The sequence below is a fragment of the Salmo salar genome, chromosome 25 (genome assembly GCF_965601325.2).
Source record: "Salmo salar chromosome 25, fSalSal1, whole genome shotgun sequence".
Lineage (NCBI taxonomy): Eukaryota > Metazoa > Chordata > Actinopteri > Salmoniformes > Salmonidae > Salmo > Salmo salar.
In genome coordinates, this window is record NC_138315.1 from 44946351 (window position 1) to 44964884 (window position 18534).

The 18534-nt window shown below is 45.2% G+C and overlaps 1 protein-coding gene across 11 annotated transcripts in view; it reads right to left on the reverse strand.

Moving 5' to 3' along the window:
- The window catches only part of LOC106586822 (tensin-1), a 328681-nt gene that overhangs the window by 105806 nt on the left and 204341 nt on the right, over nt 1-18534 (reverse strand). For 7 of the 11 annotated variants that reach the window (XM_045707331.2, XM_045707329.2, XM_045707332.2 and 4 more), the window contains one exon: nt 11871-11912. The exons of 3 other annotated variants lie outside the window; for them this stretch is intronic. In XM_045707331.2, coding sequence (XP_045563287.2) covers nt 11871-11912 — 42 coding nt within the window. Of the gene's footprint in view, nt 1-4068; nt 4372-11870; nt 11913-18534 lie in introns of those variants that run through there. One more of the 11 variants, XM_045707335.2, reaches the window with a different exon arrangement.

An 18534-nucleotide genomic window follows, 5' to 3' on the forward strand; every position in this document is an offset into this window, starting at 1 on the left:
AACACTACCTACACACATTCAGTATCCACCATAAACACTACCTACACACATTCAGTATCCACCCAGCAACACTACCTACACACATTCAGTATCCATCATCAACACTACCTACACACATTCAGTATCCACCATCAACACTACCTACACACATTCAAGATCCACCATCAACACTACCAACACACATTCAGTATCTACCATCAACACTACCTACACACATTCAGTATCCACCATCAACACTACCAACACACATTCACTATCCACCATCAACACTACCTACACACATTCAGTATTTACCATCAACACTACCTACACACATTCAGTATCCACCATAAACACTACCTACACACATTCAGTATCCACCATCAACACTACCTACACACATTCAGTATCCACCATCAACACTACCTACACACATTCAGTATCCACCATCAACACTACCTACACACATTCAGTATCCACCATCAACACTACCAACACACATTCAGTATCCACCATCAACACTACCTACACACATTCAGTATCCACCATCAACACTGCCTACACACATTCAGTATCCACCATCAACACTACCTACACACATTCAGTATCCACCATCAACACTACCTACACACATTCAGTATCTACCATCAACACTACCTACACACATTCAGTATCCACCATCAACACTACCTACACACATTCAGTATCTACCATCAACACTACCTACACACATTCAGTATCTACCATCAACACTACCTACACACATTCAGTATCTACCATCAACACTACCTACACACATTCAGTATCCACCATCAACACTACCTACACACATTCAGTATCCACCATCAACACTACCAACACACATTCAGTATCCACCATCAACACTACCAACACACATTCAGTATCCACCATCAACACTACCTACACACATTCAGTATCCACCCATCAACACTACCTACACACATTCAGTATCCACCATCAACACTACCAACACACATTCAGTATCCACCATCAACACTACCTACACACATTCAGTATCTACCATCAACACTACCTACACACATTCAGTATCCACCATCAACACTACCAACACACATTCAGTATCCACCATCAACACTACCTACACACATTCAGTATCCACCATCAACACTACCAACACACATTCAGTATCCACCCATCAACACTACCAACACACATTCAGGATCCACCCAGAACAATCCTTTGGTACGAGGTCTTCGGAGTGTACAGTGGGTAACATATTGTAGCTTACAAATTTAATTTAGTCTCTTTGGCTGCCCATCCATTGACTCCCATACAGGTCAGAAGTCAACGAGGCCTATACACTTCTCTTAGGGGATGTCACATGAGCGCAGGAGGGGAGACCTGTTGTTATCCATCATCATCATCCAATAGTTCAGTCTGGCTAACCACACCAGTTCTTAGATCTCTGTCTTTCTCTATACCTCTACCAGTCTTCTCTCTGTCTTGCTCTGTCTCTCGCCCTGTCTCTTGCTCTGTCTCTCTCGCTGTCTCTCTCTCTGTGTCTGTCTCTCTCTCTTTCTCCCTTTGTCTCTCTCTCTCTGTCTCTCTTTCTCCCTCTCTCTCTCTCTCTGTGTCTCTCGCTCTGTCTCTTGCTCTGTCTCTCTCTCTCTGTGTCTGTCTCTCTCTCTCTCTCTCTCTCTGTGTTTGTCTCTCTCTGTGTGTTTGTCTCTCTCTCTCTGTGTATGTCTCTCTCTCTGTCTCTCTCTCTTTCTCTTTCTGTCTCTCTCGCTCTGTCTCTCTCTGTCTCTCTATCTCTCTGTGTATGTTTCTCTCTCTGTGTGTCTCTCTCCGTCTCTCTCTCTCTCTCTCTCTCTCTCTCTCTCTCTCTCTCTCTCTCTCTGTGTCTCTCTCTCTCTGTGTCTGTCTCTCTCTCTGTGTGTCTGTCTCTCTCTCTCTGTGTCTGTCTCTCTTTCTCTGTGTCTGTCTCTCTCTCTGTGCCTGTCTCTCTCTCTGTGCCTGTCTCTCTCTCTCTCTCTCTGTGTGTCTGTCTGTCTGTCTGTCTGTCTGTCTGTCTGTCTGTCTGTCTGTCTGTCTGTCTGTCTGTCTGTCTGTCTGTCTGTCTGTCTGTCTGTCTGTCTCTCTCTCTGTGTCTGTGTCTCTCTCTCTCTCTGTGCCTGTCTCTCTCTCTGTGTCTGTCTCTCTCTCTCTGTGTGTGTCTGTGTCTCTCTCTGTCTCTCTCACTCTCTCTCTCTGTGTCTCTCTCTCTCTGTGTCTTTCTCTCTCTCTCTCTGTCTCTGAATTCAATTAAATTTGTGGGTACCCTATTCTCATCAGAGAGGTCACTGAAACCTTGAATAAGGGTTTCAATTTTGGGGAAATGACACTCTCTAATTGTTTTATATTTTTGAAATGTTGTCAAGAAATTCAGCTCTGTCTTGGGTTCTGCTGTGGTGCAGTGGTTGCACAGCCTTTCCTCTACAGGGAGCCAGGTTTTCCTGTGTCTACCCTTCTCAATGGCAAGGCTGTGCTCACTGAGCCTGTACTCTGTCAAGGTTTTTCTAAGGTTTTGATCAGTAACCATGGTCAAATATTTAGCCATAGTGTACTGTCGATTTAGGGCCAGATAGCACTGCATTTTGCTTTGTGCTTGTGTTTCCCAATAAGTAATGTAGTTTTGTTTTGTGTTTTGATTGTGTTGTAATTTGGTTTATTCTGATTGAATGGATGTTCTGGTCTCTCTCTCTCTCGCTCTGTCTCTCTCTGTGTCTTTCTCTCTCTCTCTCTCTCTCTCTCTGTGTGTGTCTCTCGCTCTCTGTGTCTTTCTCTTTCTCTGTGTCTGTCTCTCTCTCTCTCTCTCTCTCTCTGTGTGTGTCTCTCGCTCTCTGTGTCTTTCTCTTTCTCTGTGTCTGTCTCTCTCTGGGTCTCTTTGTGTCTCTCTGTCTATCTCGCTCTCTCTCATTAGGACGCTGCAAAACCAATTTTGTTTGACAACTCCTATCTCTTTTTCCCAAGAGACTTTAACTTTTACAAGTCCCCCTGTGTACACGTGACTGGGCAGATTGTGGCACCACAAAGTGTACCCTCAACATCTTTCTTGCTCTCACTCTCAGTATGTTGAGAGAGAGAGAGTGTCACTGGAGAAAAGGACATGATTGAAAGGCCCTACAATTACTTCCAGTTCAACTAAAATAGTAAGTTTGAGCCTATCAATATGTCTGCAGCACCTTGGTTGTGTTCCTGCTGAGTGGGTTTGGATAGAGAGAGCTATGGCGAGAGAGAGAATGAGAGAGATGGCTAGGGAGAGAGAGAGAGATGGCAAGGGAGAGAGAGATGGAGAGAGAGAGCAAGAGAGAGAGAGAGACAGATAGAGGGGAAAAAGACAGATAGAGGGAGGGAGAGGGAGTCAGACATCAGAGTGACCCCATGCCATATCATGGTAGGACAGATGTCAAAACAAAACAAACAGTAACCGCCCACATCTTGATGACTAATAACTAATAGAGACATTACACTGTAAGACTAGGAAGTTGAATTGTGAAAAAGTGTTAATTAGTCCAAAACATTGCCTGCTGCCTGGGAAGCTGACTGTACAGCCTATACTTTATGACCAATGGCGTTGTGATCACTAATAAAAGAGGCAAGTTGATATGATTTGAGTGGTATTTCTCTCCTAAATAAAATATGATTGACTATAATTATTTATTCCCCATAACATACAACAAAACACTCTAGACCAAATGTGGACATTGAGCAATAAAAAAAGGAGGCGGGGGGTAACGAGTGGGGGGTCTCCGTGGAACCCTGATCAAAACCATCTGGGAGCCTGGCTTTACAAGCAGGCCTTACAAATGAACCATCAGAGAGAACGAAGGAGGGAGAGAGAGAGAGAGAGGGGAGGGGCTGGTAGGTCTGAAAAGAAAAAGTTGCACAACAAAAGACCTTGAACAGGACATGAGTTAAAAGAGGAAACTCAGACAAAACACGAAGAAGAGACACAAGAGAAGAGAACAGGAATTGACGGCCATTCCTGTAGCCTACCTCACTCCCTTTTCCAGGTACCCCTCCCCTCCCCCTCCTCCCTCCCTCCCTCCTTCCCTTCTTTCCTACCTTCCTAAACAGGTAGCCCGTACTCCATCGCCAGGCCCCATGGAGGGAGGACAGACGTCTTCGCAGGGACCGTCCCCGGTTCATCTCTGGAGAGGAGTGAAAGACTCTCTCTCTCCTTTTCTCGCTGTCTTGTTCCACCCTCCTTCACAAAACTCTAATTTTCTCGCTGTCCTGTTCCACCCTCCTCCACAAAACTCCTTTTCTCGCTGTCCTGTTCCACCCTCCTTCACAAAACTCCTTTTCTCTTCCAGTGGAGGAAGAAGACAAAATGCCTAGCCTCCAACTCCATCAGACTCCACAGAGTGCTTGCTCTCTTTCACTCCGAGTTCCCTCCCTCCCTCCCTCCCTCCCTCCCTCCCTCCCTCCCTCCCCCTCCCTCCCTCCCTCCCTCCCTCCCTCCCTCCCTCACACACATCTTCTCTACTCTCTTTCTCTCTCCAAACCTCTCTTCCCTCCTTCCATCTGTATCTCGTCATCTTTCCCCTCTCGGTCTCTACCTCTCCTCTCCTCTCCTCTCGTAACGGTCCCATGTTCTTTTATTCCCTGGCCTTAGACCCCGGTCAGCCGACTCGCCGCCTTCATCCACTCTCTTCCTGCTCTTCATGAATCCCTTTGTGGACGTGTGTGTGTGTGTGTGTGTTTGTAAATCATGAACGGTTGTGAACGGTTGTGTGGCATGACAAAAGTATAGTTCATGATGAGGCTACTTGAGGGTAAACTAACTACAGTCCAGACAGTCACAGTCCCAACTGAATGAGGTCAGAAACAACAGCAACAACTTTGGCTTGCGATGGAATTCACAGATGACCCTACCTTGGCCTAATCTCCTATGATGTGATACTTCAATTACTGTTCAGCATTTGTCATTGAGCTTATGGTAGTCAAGGTAGAGGATAAACATATGTGGAAACAGAAAAACAAACACTAATGGAGAACAGAGAAGTGGGTCTTGTTCATGTAGTCATATGATAAGGGGCTGTGTCGCTGAGAGACACAGGGGCCCAGTAACAGTAGTGGGGCTGAAAGACTTCAGTGTAACCACAGAGCTAATGCCAATGACCGGCCCTAGGCGCGACACGCCCCATGATGCTTGGTTCTTGGCAGCCACTTCCTTGTTCATCTGTACAGACTTCAATTATGCCCTCAGCTGTCAAAGCACACACACACAAACACAGGTACAGAGACGCACACATACACACAAATTCCCCCCCAACCACCCCGAACCACCCCACACTCCACCAAACATCCCCCCTCCACCTCACACTCTACCAAACATCCCCTCAACCACCCCACACTCCACCAAACATCCCTTCAACCACCCCACACTCCACCAAACATCCCCCCTCTACCTCACACTCTACCAAACATCCCCTCAACCACCCCAAACTCCACCAAACAGCCCCTCAACCACCCCACACTCCACCAAACATCCCCTCAACCACCCCACACTCTACCAAACATCCCCTCAACCACCCCACACTCCACCAAACATCCCCTCAACCACCCCACACTCCACCAAACATCCCCTCAACCACCCCACACTCCACCAAACATCCCCTCAACCACCCCACACTCCACCAAACATCCCCTCAACCACCCCACACTCCACCAAACATCCCCTCAACCACCCCACACTCCACCAAACATCCCCTCAACCACCCCACACTCCACCAAACATCCCCTCAACCACCCCACACTCCACCAAACATCCCCTCAACCACCCCACACTCCACCAAACATCCCCCCAGCACCCGACACTCCACCAAACATCCCCTCAACCACCCCACACTCCACCAAACATCCCCTCAACCACCCCACACTCCACCAAACATCCCCCCACCACCCGACACTCCACCAAACATCCCCTCAACCACCCCACACTCCACCAAACATCCCCCCTCCACCTCACACTCTACCAAACATCCCCTCAACCACCCCACACTCCACCAAACATCCCCTCAACCACCCCACACTCCACCAAACATCCCCCCCAACCACCCCACACTCCACCAAACATCCCCTCAACCACCGCACACTCCACCACCCCACCACCTCACACTCCACCAAACATCCCCCAACCACCCCCCAACCACCCCACACTCTACCAAACATCCCCCCCACCACCCCACACTCCACCAAACATCCCCCCAACCACCTCACACTCCACCAAACATCCCCCCAACCACCCCACACTCTACCAAACATCCCCCCCACCACCCCACACTCCACCAAACATCCCCTCAACCACCCCACACTCTACCAAACATCCCCCCAACCACCCCACACTCCACCAAACATCCCCTCAACCACCGCACACTCCACCAAACATCCCCTCAACCACCCCACACTCTACCAAACATCCCCCCAACCACCCCACACTCCACCAAACATCCCCTCAACCACCGCACACTCCACCAAACATCCCCCCAACCACCCCACACTCCACCAAACATCCCCCCCACCACCCCACACTCCACCAAACATCCCCTCAACCACCCCACACTCCACCAAACATCCCCTCAACCACCCCCCCAACCACCCCACACTCTACCAAACATCCCCCAACCACCCCCCCAACCACCCCACACTCTACCAAACATCCCCTCAACCACCCCAAACTCCACCAAACAGCCCCTCAACCACCCCACACTCCACCAAACATCCCCTCAACCACCCCACACTCCACCAAACATCCCCCAACCACCCCCCCAACCACCCCACACTCTACCAAACATCCCCTCAACCACCCCACACTCCACCAAACATCCCCTCAACCACCCCACACTCCACCAAACATCCCCTCAACCACCCCACACTCTACCAAACATCCCCTCAACCACCCCACACTCCACCAAACATCCCCCAACCACCCCCCCAACCACCCCACACTCTACCAAACATCCCCCCACCACCCCACACTCCACCAAACATCCCCTCAACCACCCCACACTCCACCAAACATCCCCCCAACCACCCCACCACCCCACCACCTCACACTCCACCAAACATCCCCCAACCACCCCCACCCCACACTCCACCAAACATCCCCCAACCACCCCCACCCCACACTCCACCAAACATCCCCCAACCACCCCCACCTCACCACCCCACACTCCACCAAACATCCCCCAACCACCCCCACCTCACCACCCCACACTCCACCAAACATCCCCCAACCACACCACTCCACTCCACCACCCCACACTCCACCAAACATCCCCCCAACCACCCCCACCTCACCACCCCACACTCCACCAAACATCCCCCAACCACACCACTCCACCCCACCACCCCACACTCCACCAAACATCCCCCAACCACCCCCACCCCACACTCCACCACCCCACACTCGAAAAAACAAACAGAGCCCTGAAGATTGACCCCTTCCTCCTCTTCATCCCTCCTCCTCTCCCATCCTCCTCATCCCTCCTCAGACAGACAGACAAACATATCCTCAGTCTATTTGTTTGAGGGATGTAAAACAGGATGTCAATAGATCAGGGGGATTTGGCCCACAGTCAGTCTACATTAAATTAAACACGGGATGCCAGCGGTTTAAGCCCCTGACTTCAATGATTGAATCATAGCTATCTGATTACATCTAAGCTGTAGCGTAGTCTGAATGCATATTTCTGGTCCAAATGGGATTCCAAGTTGTAGTCAAACTAGACGAATCTGTCATTTATCATTTTGTTAGTCTGATTCATCCAGTTGTGCAGTGTGTGTGTGTGTGTGTGTGTGTGTGTGTGTGTGTGTGTGTGTGTGTGTGTGTGTGTGTGTGTGTGTGTGTGTGTGTGTGTGTGTGTGTGTGGTCTTTGTTTGGCATCAGCTGAAAGGGTGTGAGGGCCAGCTGTCACTTTGTTTGGAATAGGATAAATGTGTTTATACAGTAGACAGAAGAAAAACTCACTCTTTTACCTGTGGAATTGTGAAATGTAACTACAGCGTGGACTTACACACATAGAAGTACACACTAACAATATACTAGCTATACAGTACACACAATATACTAGCTATATACACAGTACACACAATATACTAGCTATACAGTACACACAATATACTAGCTATACACACAGTACACACAATATACTAGCTATACAGTACACTAACAATATACTAGCTATACAGTACACTAACAATATACTAGCTATACAGTACACACAATATACTAGCTATACACACAGTACACACAATATACTAGCTATACACACAGTACACACAATATACTAGCTATACATACAGTACACACACAATATACTAGCTATACAGTACACACAATATATTAGATATACATATAGTACACACAATATACCAGCTATACATACAGTACACACAATACACTAGCTATACAATCAGTACACACAATGCACTAGCTATACAAATAGTACACACAATAGACTAGCTATACACACAGTACACACAATATACTAGCTATACATACAGTACACTTAAGCATTTCCACATTTCTGTATGCAGGCTTCCAAGGGAACATACAGATAAAAAAGCCAGCACACACAGACACACACAGACACACACAGACACACACATACACACACAGACACACACAGACACACACATACACACACAGACACACACAGACACACACATACACACACAGAGTCACATACAGACACACCCAGAGCCACATACAGACACACACAGAGCCACACACAGACACACACAGACACACACAGAGCCACACAGACACACACAGAGCCACACACAGACACACACAGAGCCACATACAGACACACACAGAGCCACATACAGACACACACAGAGCCACATACAGACACACACAGAGCCACATACAGACACACACAGAGCCACATACAGACACACACAGAGCCACATACAGACACACACAGAGCCACATACAGACACACACAGAGCCACACAGACACACACAGTCACATACAGACACACCCAGAGCCACATACAGACACACACAGAGCCACACACACACACAGAGCCACACACACACACACACACAGAGCCACACACACACACACAGAGCCACACACAGACACACACAGAGCCACACAGACACACACACAGACACACACATACACACACAGACACACACAGTCACATACAGACACACCCAGAGCCACATACAGACACACACAGAGCCACACACACACACAGAGCCACACACACACACACACAGAGCCACACACACACACACAGAGCCACACACAGACACACACAGAGCCACACAGACACACACACAGACACACACAGAGCCACACAGACACACACAGAGCCACACACAGACACACACAGAGCCACATACAGACACACACAGAGCCACATACAGACACACACAGAGCCACATACAGACACACACAGAGCCACATACAGACACACACAGAGCCACATACAGACACACACAGAGCCACATACAGACACACACAGAGCCACATACAGACACACACAGAGCCACATACAGACACACACAGAGCCACATACAGACACACACAGACACACACAGAGCCACATACAGACACACACAGAGCCACATACAGACACACACAGACACACACAGAGCCACACACACACACACATATATTTGGGTAGTGGTTTATTCCCTCTTTAAATATTGGCTGCGTCTTGGCTTTGGGTGGTGAGTCCCAATCTGTAACGTGATACTTCCTTTCTCAGACTAAATAAGACCCAGTCCAAACCCTACATGGTGTGTAAAAGGCAGTCTATGCTGTATGCTAGGATCGGTAACTCACATGGCTGGCTCTGAACTGGATAGTGGATACACTCCATTAAACAAGCATACAAATTCAAACATAACAACCAAAAAATATGTGGACAAAATGAACTAGTAGCAACTGATAAAGACCAGATAATGGAAACATGATATAAAAACCCTGGTTGTGTATTTCATTACTCCCTGTGTGTGTGTGTGTGTGTGTGTGTGTGTGTGTGTGTGTGTGTGTGTGTGTGTGTGTGTGTGTGTGTGTGTGTGTGTGTGTGTGTGTGTGTGTGTGTGTTCTAACTTTACTATCCTTTTCGGGGTTCATAAGTCCTCACAAGGATTGTAAAACAAGGAACATTTGACAAGTGAGGACATTTCGCCGGTACCCAAAAGGAAAAATGCTATTTAAGGCTTAGGGGTTAGGTTTAGGGAAAAAAGGATTTTAAATGGGAATGCATTTTATGGTCCCCACTTGGATAGGTAAGCCAACGTGTGTGTGTTTGTGCGTATGCATACTGCATTCATATGTTAATATGTGTGCATTCATATGTCTGTTAATGTGTATGCGATTCTGTGCTTTTGTGAATGAACATAGTAGATTAGTGTGTATTTACAGTATATTATGCAAATAGCCTTTGTTTCTACCTGAGCAACATGGTTAAGAGCTGGCAGGCTTGGTATCACAATGACAACAACACAATGACAATAACACAATGACAACAACACAATGACAACAACACAATGACAATAACACAATGACAACAACACAATGACAACAACACAATGACAATAACACAATGACAATAACACAATGACAATAACACAATGACAACAACAATTTTATCTTTATTTAACTAGGAAAGTGAGTTAAGAAGAAATTCTTATTTTCAATGACAGCCTAGGAACTGCCTTGTTCAGGGGCAGAACGACAGATTTGTACCTTGTCAGCTCAGGGATTCGAACTTGCAACCTTTCAGTTACTAGTCCAACACTCTAACCACTAGGCTACGCTGCCACCCAATAACATAATAATAATAATAATAATAACAACAATAACAACAATAACATAATGACAATAACACAATGATAATAACATAATGACAATATCATAATGACAATAACACAATGACAATAACACAATGATAATAACATAATGACAATAACACAATGACAATAACATAATGACACTATCACAATGACAATAACACAATGCCAATAACATAATGACAATAACACAATGACAATAACACAATGACAATAACACAATGACAATAACACAATGACAATAACATAATGACAATAACACAACGACAATAACACAATGACAATAACACAATGACAATAACACAATGACAATAACACAATGAATATAACATAATGATAATAACATAATGACAATAACACAATGACAATAACACAATGCCAATAACAAAATGATAATAACATAATGACAATGACATAATGATAATAACATAATGACAATAACACAATGACAATAACACAATGACAATAACACAATGACAATAACATAATGACAATAACACAATGACAATAACACAATGCCAATAACAAAATGATAATGACATAATGACAATGACATAATGATAATAACACAATGACAACAACATAATGACACTAACATAATGTCAATAACACAATGACAATAACATAATGATAATAACATAATGACAATAACACAATGACAATAACAGAATGACAATAACACAATGACAATAACATAATGACAATAACACAATGACAATAACACAATGCCAATAACAAAATGATAATAACATAATGACAATGACATAATGATAATAACATAATGACAATAACACAATGACAATAACACAATGCCAATAACAAAATGATAATGACATAATGACAATGACATAATGATAATAACACAATGACAACAACATAATGACACTAACATAATGTCAATAACACAATGACAATAACATAATGATAATAACATAATGACAATAACACGATGGGGCAATAGCATCCCCAATCCCTCGTTTAATGGTTTAGCTAGAAACAATAACACACACTCACGCATAGACAATAAAATAGAGCTCAGACTCACCAAGGTCTCTACATGCCTCAGGGGGATGTCGTTACCAGGTGCCTAGAAGGGTGAAGGAAGGAAGGAAGGAAGGAAGGAAGGAAGGAAGGAAGGAAGGAAGGAAGGAAGGAAGGAAGGAAGGAAGGAAGGAAGGGAGAGAGAGAGAGAGAGAGAGAGAGAGAGAGAGAGAGAGAGAGAGAGAGAGAAAAGTTTAGACTACTGTAAATACAGTACACAACCTGTAATTTGGAAGCTTGGTTGTGATTATACCTAGGGCTGTTGTGGTGACCGCCACACCGGCGGTCACGAGTCATGATGGTAATCAAATTCCATGTAACCGTTTAGTCACAGTAATTAGGCTTCTCCAAGCTCTGATGCTGCTGCTGGTCATTAGTAGCCTATCAAACTTGCTAACTGCCTGGTAATCAGCACTCTGTTGTCCCTCTAATCACTCTGACATCAATGCAAATGTATTACAAAATCTAATCAAACACTTCATGAGAGTCCATGAGCTCATGTTGCACAACATTTCAATAGGCTATGCAATTGCGGGAGAAAACAGTGATGGCCTCTACTAGGCTTACAATATTTATTTCTCAACTTTCCTAATATTAAGCACATTGTTTCTCTTTACAACAGGAGTATAGCCTACCTGGTTAGCATGAAAATGAACCACGGGGAAGGCGTCCTCCATTCACTATTTAAGTGAATAGATGACATGTATTTTTTCCCGCTGACCCTGTTTTGATACAGGTGCATGATAATGGTCCATTCTAAATCAAAAAAGATTTCACATAAATTATTTTGAATATGTAAGGACAAGATTAAATCAAGAATAGTCTGATGGGTGTCAGTATTAGCCTATCACTTGTGAATGATATATTGTCACTTGTGAATGAAGCCCAGCATAAAAAACAATGCCTTTTTTTGGCTACTTTTTCAAATCATAGTCGCACACCTCATGTAGCCTAGCCCATAGGCCTATATGTTTTAATAAGATGAATTTAACTTCTTAAAATTAAGCACATTAATCCGCTTTACAAGGGCTGTAGAGCCTAACTGGCATATATAAGCAGCGCGTGAGTTTCAAGTTTGGGGAAGATCATTTTCACCATAAAAATGCACCTTCATAATAAAAGCATTACATGCATAACTGCATTTGCGGTCACTTTTCATAATGGTGTTTTTGGCTAATGGAACATTTGTGCTTATAGCCTACTACCTTGTGCGCATTGCTGTGCTTATAATGTGAAGAAATAGCCTAATAGCTTATCAACATTTTAAGCTAAACGTTCTGATCAGTTGCGTCAGCGACATTGCATAAAAAAAAGCTTTTTGATGATAGTGGTTGTATTAATTTGGGATCTATCGCATCCCACAACGGTCCCAGACTATGTTTGGAATATAATTTTTTTGCACAGAACATAATAGGTCAACCTTTGGTACTATGGGGGTAGTAGATTGACACGGGCTAGTGCTTTTTCCGTTTGTTAGAACTACTCATCTTGCTGGCTGATTAAAATTAAATGTGGACAGTTCTTCCAATATCTTCAATATGCAACTCAGAATTGGATGCGGACATGCACAGTTGCGTCCTCGATATGTCTATCTTCACTTGTAGCCTGTGAGAAATACCCGATCACATGATGAAGCACACAGCACTCAGGGAGAAGCGCACAATGGCCACTGGCCGCAAAAGGCATGGATTTTTTGGTGGGTGCATTACTGCCACACAACGGGGATGCCGGTGTGAAATTCGAGGCTTTATCAAGTGCTTGTCAAATTGTGAATGAGAGACTGATGAAGTGTGTACAGCCTGAGCAAGAAACAAAGCAGAGTTCAGCTACTTTTTTCAAATCATCATTAGAGTCTCATCATGCAGCCTTACCATGTATTAAACATCTAAACATATAGCCCAGTGTTGGTAGAATGACTAAAGTTACATTAATAACTCTAAATTAAGCATACAGTATAGGAGTACGTATTTCTTTGTTAATTGCTCAACACAGAATAACAGCATGTTGTTCAAATTGTTTGGAGAAAATATCCTTTCTATTTTAGTCAGCTTGTTCAATTGTATTCCTCATACTATAAAATAATGCCATGGAATTCTAAGCAAATCTTGTCTGCTAAATGAACTAGTGTAGCCCACAGCCATATGGCCTAGCCACATCAGGACCTAACATAAGGACAAGCAGTATGCTATTCTCTTCTTCTGAAATAGACTACATTTTCTTCATATCATGTTTCTTTAGACCTGTCTAAAATAAATAATGGATTTATTGTGAAGGTGTAGGTTATATTACATGGATTTATTAGACTTTTTAAAATGTAGATGTTCCAACAGTCTGCATCAGTGGGCTATACTCGGCCTTGTCTTAGGACGGTAAGTTGGTGGTTGGAGACATCCCTCTAGTGGTGTGGGGGCTGTGCTTTGGCAAAGTGGGTGGGGTTATATCCTGCCTGTTTGGCCCTGTCCGGGGGTATCATCGGATGGGGCCACAGTGTCTTCTGATCCCTCCTGTCTCAGCCTCCAGTATTTATGCTGCAGTAGTTTATGTGTCGGGGGGCTAGGGTCAGTCTGTTACATCTGGAGTATTTCTCTTGTCTTATCCGGTGTCCTGTGTGAATTTAAATATGCTCTCTCTAATTCTCTCTTTCTCTCTTTCTCTCGGAGGACCTGAGCCCTAGGACCATGCCTCAGGACTACCTGGTATGATGACTCCTTGCTGTCCCCAGTCCACCTGGCCGTGCTGCTGCTCCAGTCTCAACTGTTCTGCCTGCGGCTATGGAACCCTGACCTGTTCACCGGACGTGCTTGTTGCACCCTCGACAACTACTATGATTATTATTATTTGACCATGCTGGTCATTTATGAACATTTTAACATCTTGACCATGTTCTGTTATAATATCCACCCTGCACAGCCAGAAGAGGACTGGCCACCCCTCATAGCCTGGTTCCTCTCTAGGTTTCTTCCTAGGTTTTTGGCCTTTCTAGGGAGTTTTTCCTAGGGAGTTTTTCCTAGCCACCGTGCTTCTTTCACATGCATTGCTCGCTGTTTGGGGTTTTAGGCTGGGTTTCTGTACAGCACTTTGAGATATCAGCTGATGTACGAAGGGCTATATAAATAAATTTGATTTGATTTGATTTTGATTTGTAGGCTATGTGTGGAAGCCAGGAGATGTTACATGTGTTAATGTTAATTAACGGTCAATTATCGTGAGACAGACAGTTATTTGCTTGACAATCACCGGTTGATGAAAATTCGTGACCGCCACAGCCATAATTACACCACCTATGGACTGCTTGCATTATCACCTTTTCATTCACACTTGAATGGCTAGATGTAATAGTAATGGTCAACAACATCCTTACCATGAGTCCTGGTACTGGCTACTGACTAAAGTTCATGATGCCGTTGACCTTAACAAGGGCCCCAGGACCAGTGGAAACAAACTAGCCTCATAACATCAAAGACCCACCACCATATTATACAGTAGGTATGGGGTTCTTTTCTGCTTATACATTCTCATTTTGACACCAAACCCCACCAGTGGCCAAAGAGCTCTATTTTCATGTCATCTGACCAAAGCACCGGTTCCAATGCCGTTGAGAAAACACCAGCCGTTAACATTTGTTGGATGACATGAAAACAGAGCTCTTTGGCCACGCACACCAGGACTGTAAAATATGATGGTGGGGATATTTTACTTCCACTGGCCCTGGGGCCCTTATTAATGTTAACAGCATCATGAACTTTACCCAGTGCCAGGACATTTTAGCCAAAAACCTGGTTGAAACTTGGCTGCAAGTGGATCTTCCGGCAAGACAATACCCCAAGCACACATGAAAGAAATGGTTAATTGGTAACAAAATCTAAATTTTGCAATGGCCATCCATTCTCAGGACATGAAACTCATTGAAAACCTGCAGAAGAGGGCAGTCCATAAGCGCAGACTAAATATTCTGGATGGAGGAAGGTCTAAGATCCCTCCCAAAGTGTTCTCCAACTCATAAAACATTTAGACTCAGTGCTGCTATCCTCACAAGGTGACGTATTGAAAGGTATTGAAAACATGGGTGTCAATCATTTTGACCCCTACCTTTTTGAGAAAAATAATTACTTGTTAAACAAAATCTCTTCCTCTGAGAAATTGTACTTGTATAAAATAATATAATTTCCCTAATCCTTTTTGAGCATACAATCTAGCTCAGTATTTGAATTATTTATTTTACACAGTCATTACTGCTCATCTTTATCAAGGATGTCAATCATTTCAGATCCCACTGTATATGTGTCCATGGTCTTTGTATCCTATGTGTACCTCACAGTGTGTGTCATAATCGGACCTGGGTAGAAATAGTAGGCAATCTGTTTGCTTTCAATTACTTAGGTGTACTTGATTTAGCTTGCCTGGCACAATGGAACCAATGGCATAGTCCCACAAATGCAAACCCCACCCATCCGGCACACCAGGGAAGTTAAATCAATAGCACCTTAAATACATAAAAATGCCTCAAATACTATTCTGACACAGGTCTGTCATGTTATATTTCAATAGTGTTTTGTGTGAAAAGGTGCTGTTCATGGCCCTAGAATTCCTACGTGCTTAGCTGGGGAAAAGCAGAGATGGGATACGCCTTGAGCGCGTGGGAACATCTATAAACCCTCTGTGGTAAATATTTACACTAAGAGACACATCCCTTCCATTAGCCCAGCCTAGAGAGACCATCTCATCTCCATCCCTACTGCTGAAGCCCTGTCACGCTGCTGCAGTACAACCATATACAGCCATGGAAAGAGAGAGACAGACAGAGAGGAGAGAGAGAGAAACAGGGAGGTAGAGGAGAGAGGGGAGAGACAGATCTCAAGGAATACATGATGTCATTGGTCGTGGTGGTTCTGACTAGCAGGCTGGCTCTGACCAGCAGTGTGGTTCTGACTAGCAGGCTGGCTCTGACCAGCAGTGTGGATCTGACTAGCTGGCTGGCTCTGACCAGCAGTGTGGTTCTGACCAGCAGTGTGGTTCTGACTAGCAGGCTGGCTCTGACCAGCAGTGTGGTTCTGACTAGCAGGCTGGCTCTGACCAGCAGTGTGGATCTGACTAGCAGGCTGGCTCTGACCAGCAGTGTGGTTCTGACTAGTAGGCTGGTTCTGACCAGCAGTGTGATTCTGACCAGCAGTGTGGTTCTGACAAGCAGGCTGGCTCTGACTAGCAGGCTGGCTCTGACCAGCAGTGTGGTTCTGACTAGCAGGCTGGCTCTGACCAGCAGTGTGGCTCTGACCAGCAGTGTGGTTCTGACTAGCAGGGTGGTTCTGACCAGCAGTGTGGTTCTGACTAGCAGGCTGGCTCTGACCAGCAGTGTGGTTCTGACTAGCAGGCTGGCTCTGACCAGCAGTGTGGTTCTGACTAGCAGGGTGGTTCTGACCAGCAGTGTGGTTCTGACTAGCAGGCTGGCTCTGACCAGCAGTGTGTTTCTGACTAGCAGGCTGGCTCTGACCAGCAGTGTGGTTCTGACTAGCAGGCTGGCTCTGACCAGCAGTGTGGTTCTGACTAGCAGGCTGGCTCTGACCAGCAGTGTGGTTCTGACTAGCAGGCTGGTTCTGACCAGCAGTGTGTTTCTGACTAGCAGGCTGGCTCTGACCAGCAGTGTGGTTCTGACTAGCAGGCTGGTTCTGACCAGCAGTGTGTTTCTGACTAGCAGGCTGGCTCTGACCAGCAGTGTGGTTCTGACTAGCAGGCTGGCTCTGACCAGCAGTGTGGTTCTGACTAGCAGGCTGGCTCTGACCAGCAGTGTGGCTCTGACCAGCAGTGTGGTTCTGACTAGCAGGGTGGTTCTGACCAGCATTGTGGTTCTGACTAGCAGGCTGGCTCTGACCAGCAGTGTGGTTCTGACTAGCAGGGTGTTTCTGACTAGCTTCAAATTGTTGGAATGATATGAGAAGCCACTGAGTGGGACGATAGCCTGTACACACACTAACACTAGGTAAGAAGACCGACATTACATTGTAGGGCATTGTATCAAAGTCACAGCCAGTAGACAAGACATACACTGCCCCGACTATTATGGCAATGATGCTTCAAAACACTAGTACAGCCACAGATACCTACTCAGAGGAGAAGTGTGTGTATGTCAGTCACAGATACCTAATCAGAGGAGAAGTGTGTGTATGTCAGTCACAGATACCTAATCAGAGGAGAAGTGTGTGTATGTCAGTCACAGATACCTAATCAGAGAAGTGTGTGTATGTCAGTCACAGATACCTACTCAGAGGATAAGTGTGTGTATGTCAGTCACAGATACCTACTCAGAGGAGAAGTGTGTGTATGTCAGTCACAGATACCTTCTCAGAGGAGAAGTGTGTGTATGTCAGTCACAGATACCTACTCAGAGGAGAAGTGTGTTTGTGTGTCAGTCACAGATACCTAATCAGAGGAGAAGTGTGTGTATGTCAGTCACAGATACCTAATCAGAGGAGAAGTGTGTTTGTGTGTGTGCACATTCAAATTTTCCATTACTCTAAAGCACTAATTTTCCATTACTCTAAAGCTCTAGAGTGTCTGTGGGTTTTTGCTCCTCCCGTGTATTTGATTGATGAAATGAGGTCACTGATTAGTAAGGAAATACCCTCGCCTGGTTGTCTAGGTCTTAAATGAAAGGAAAAATCCTGGGTCCTGTG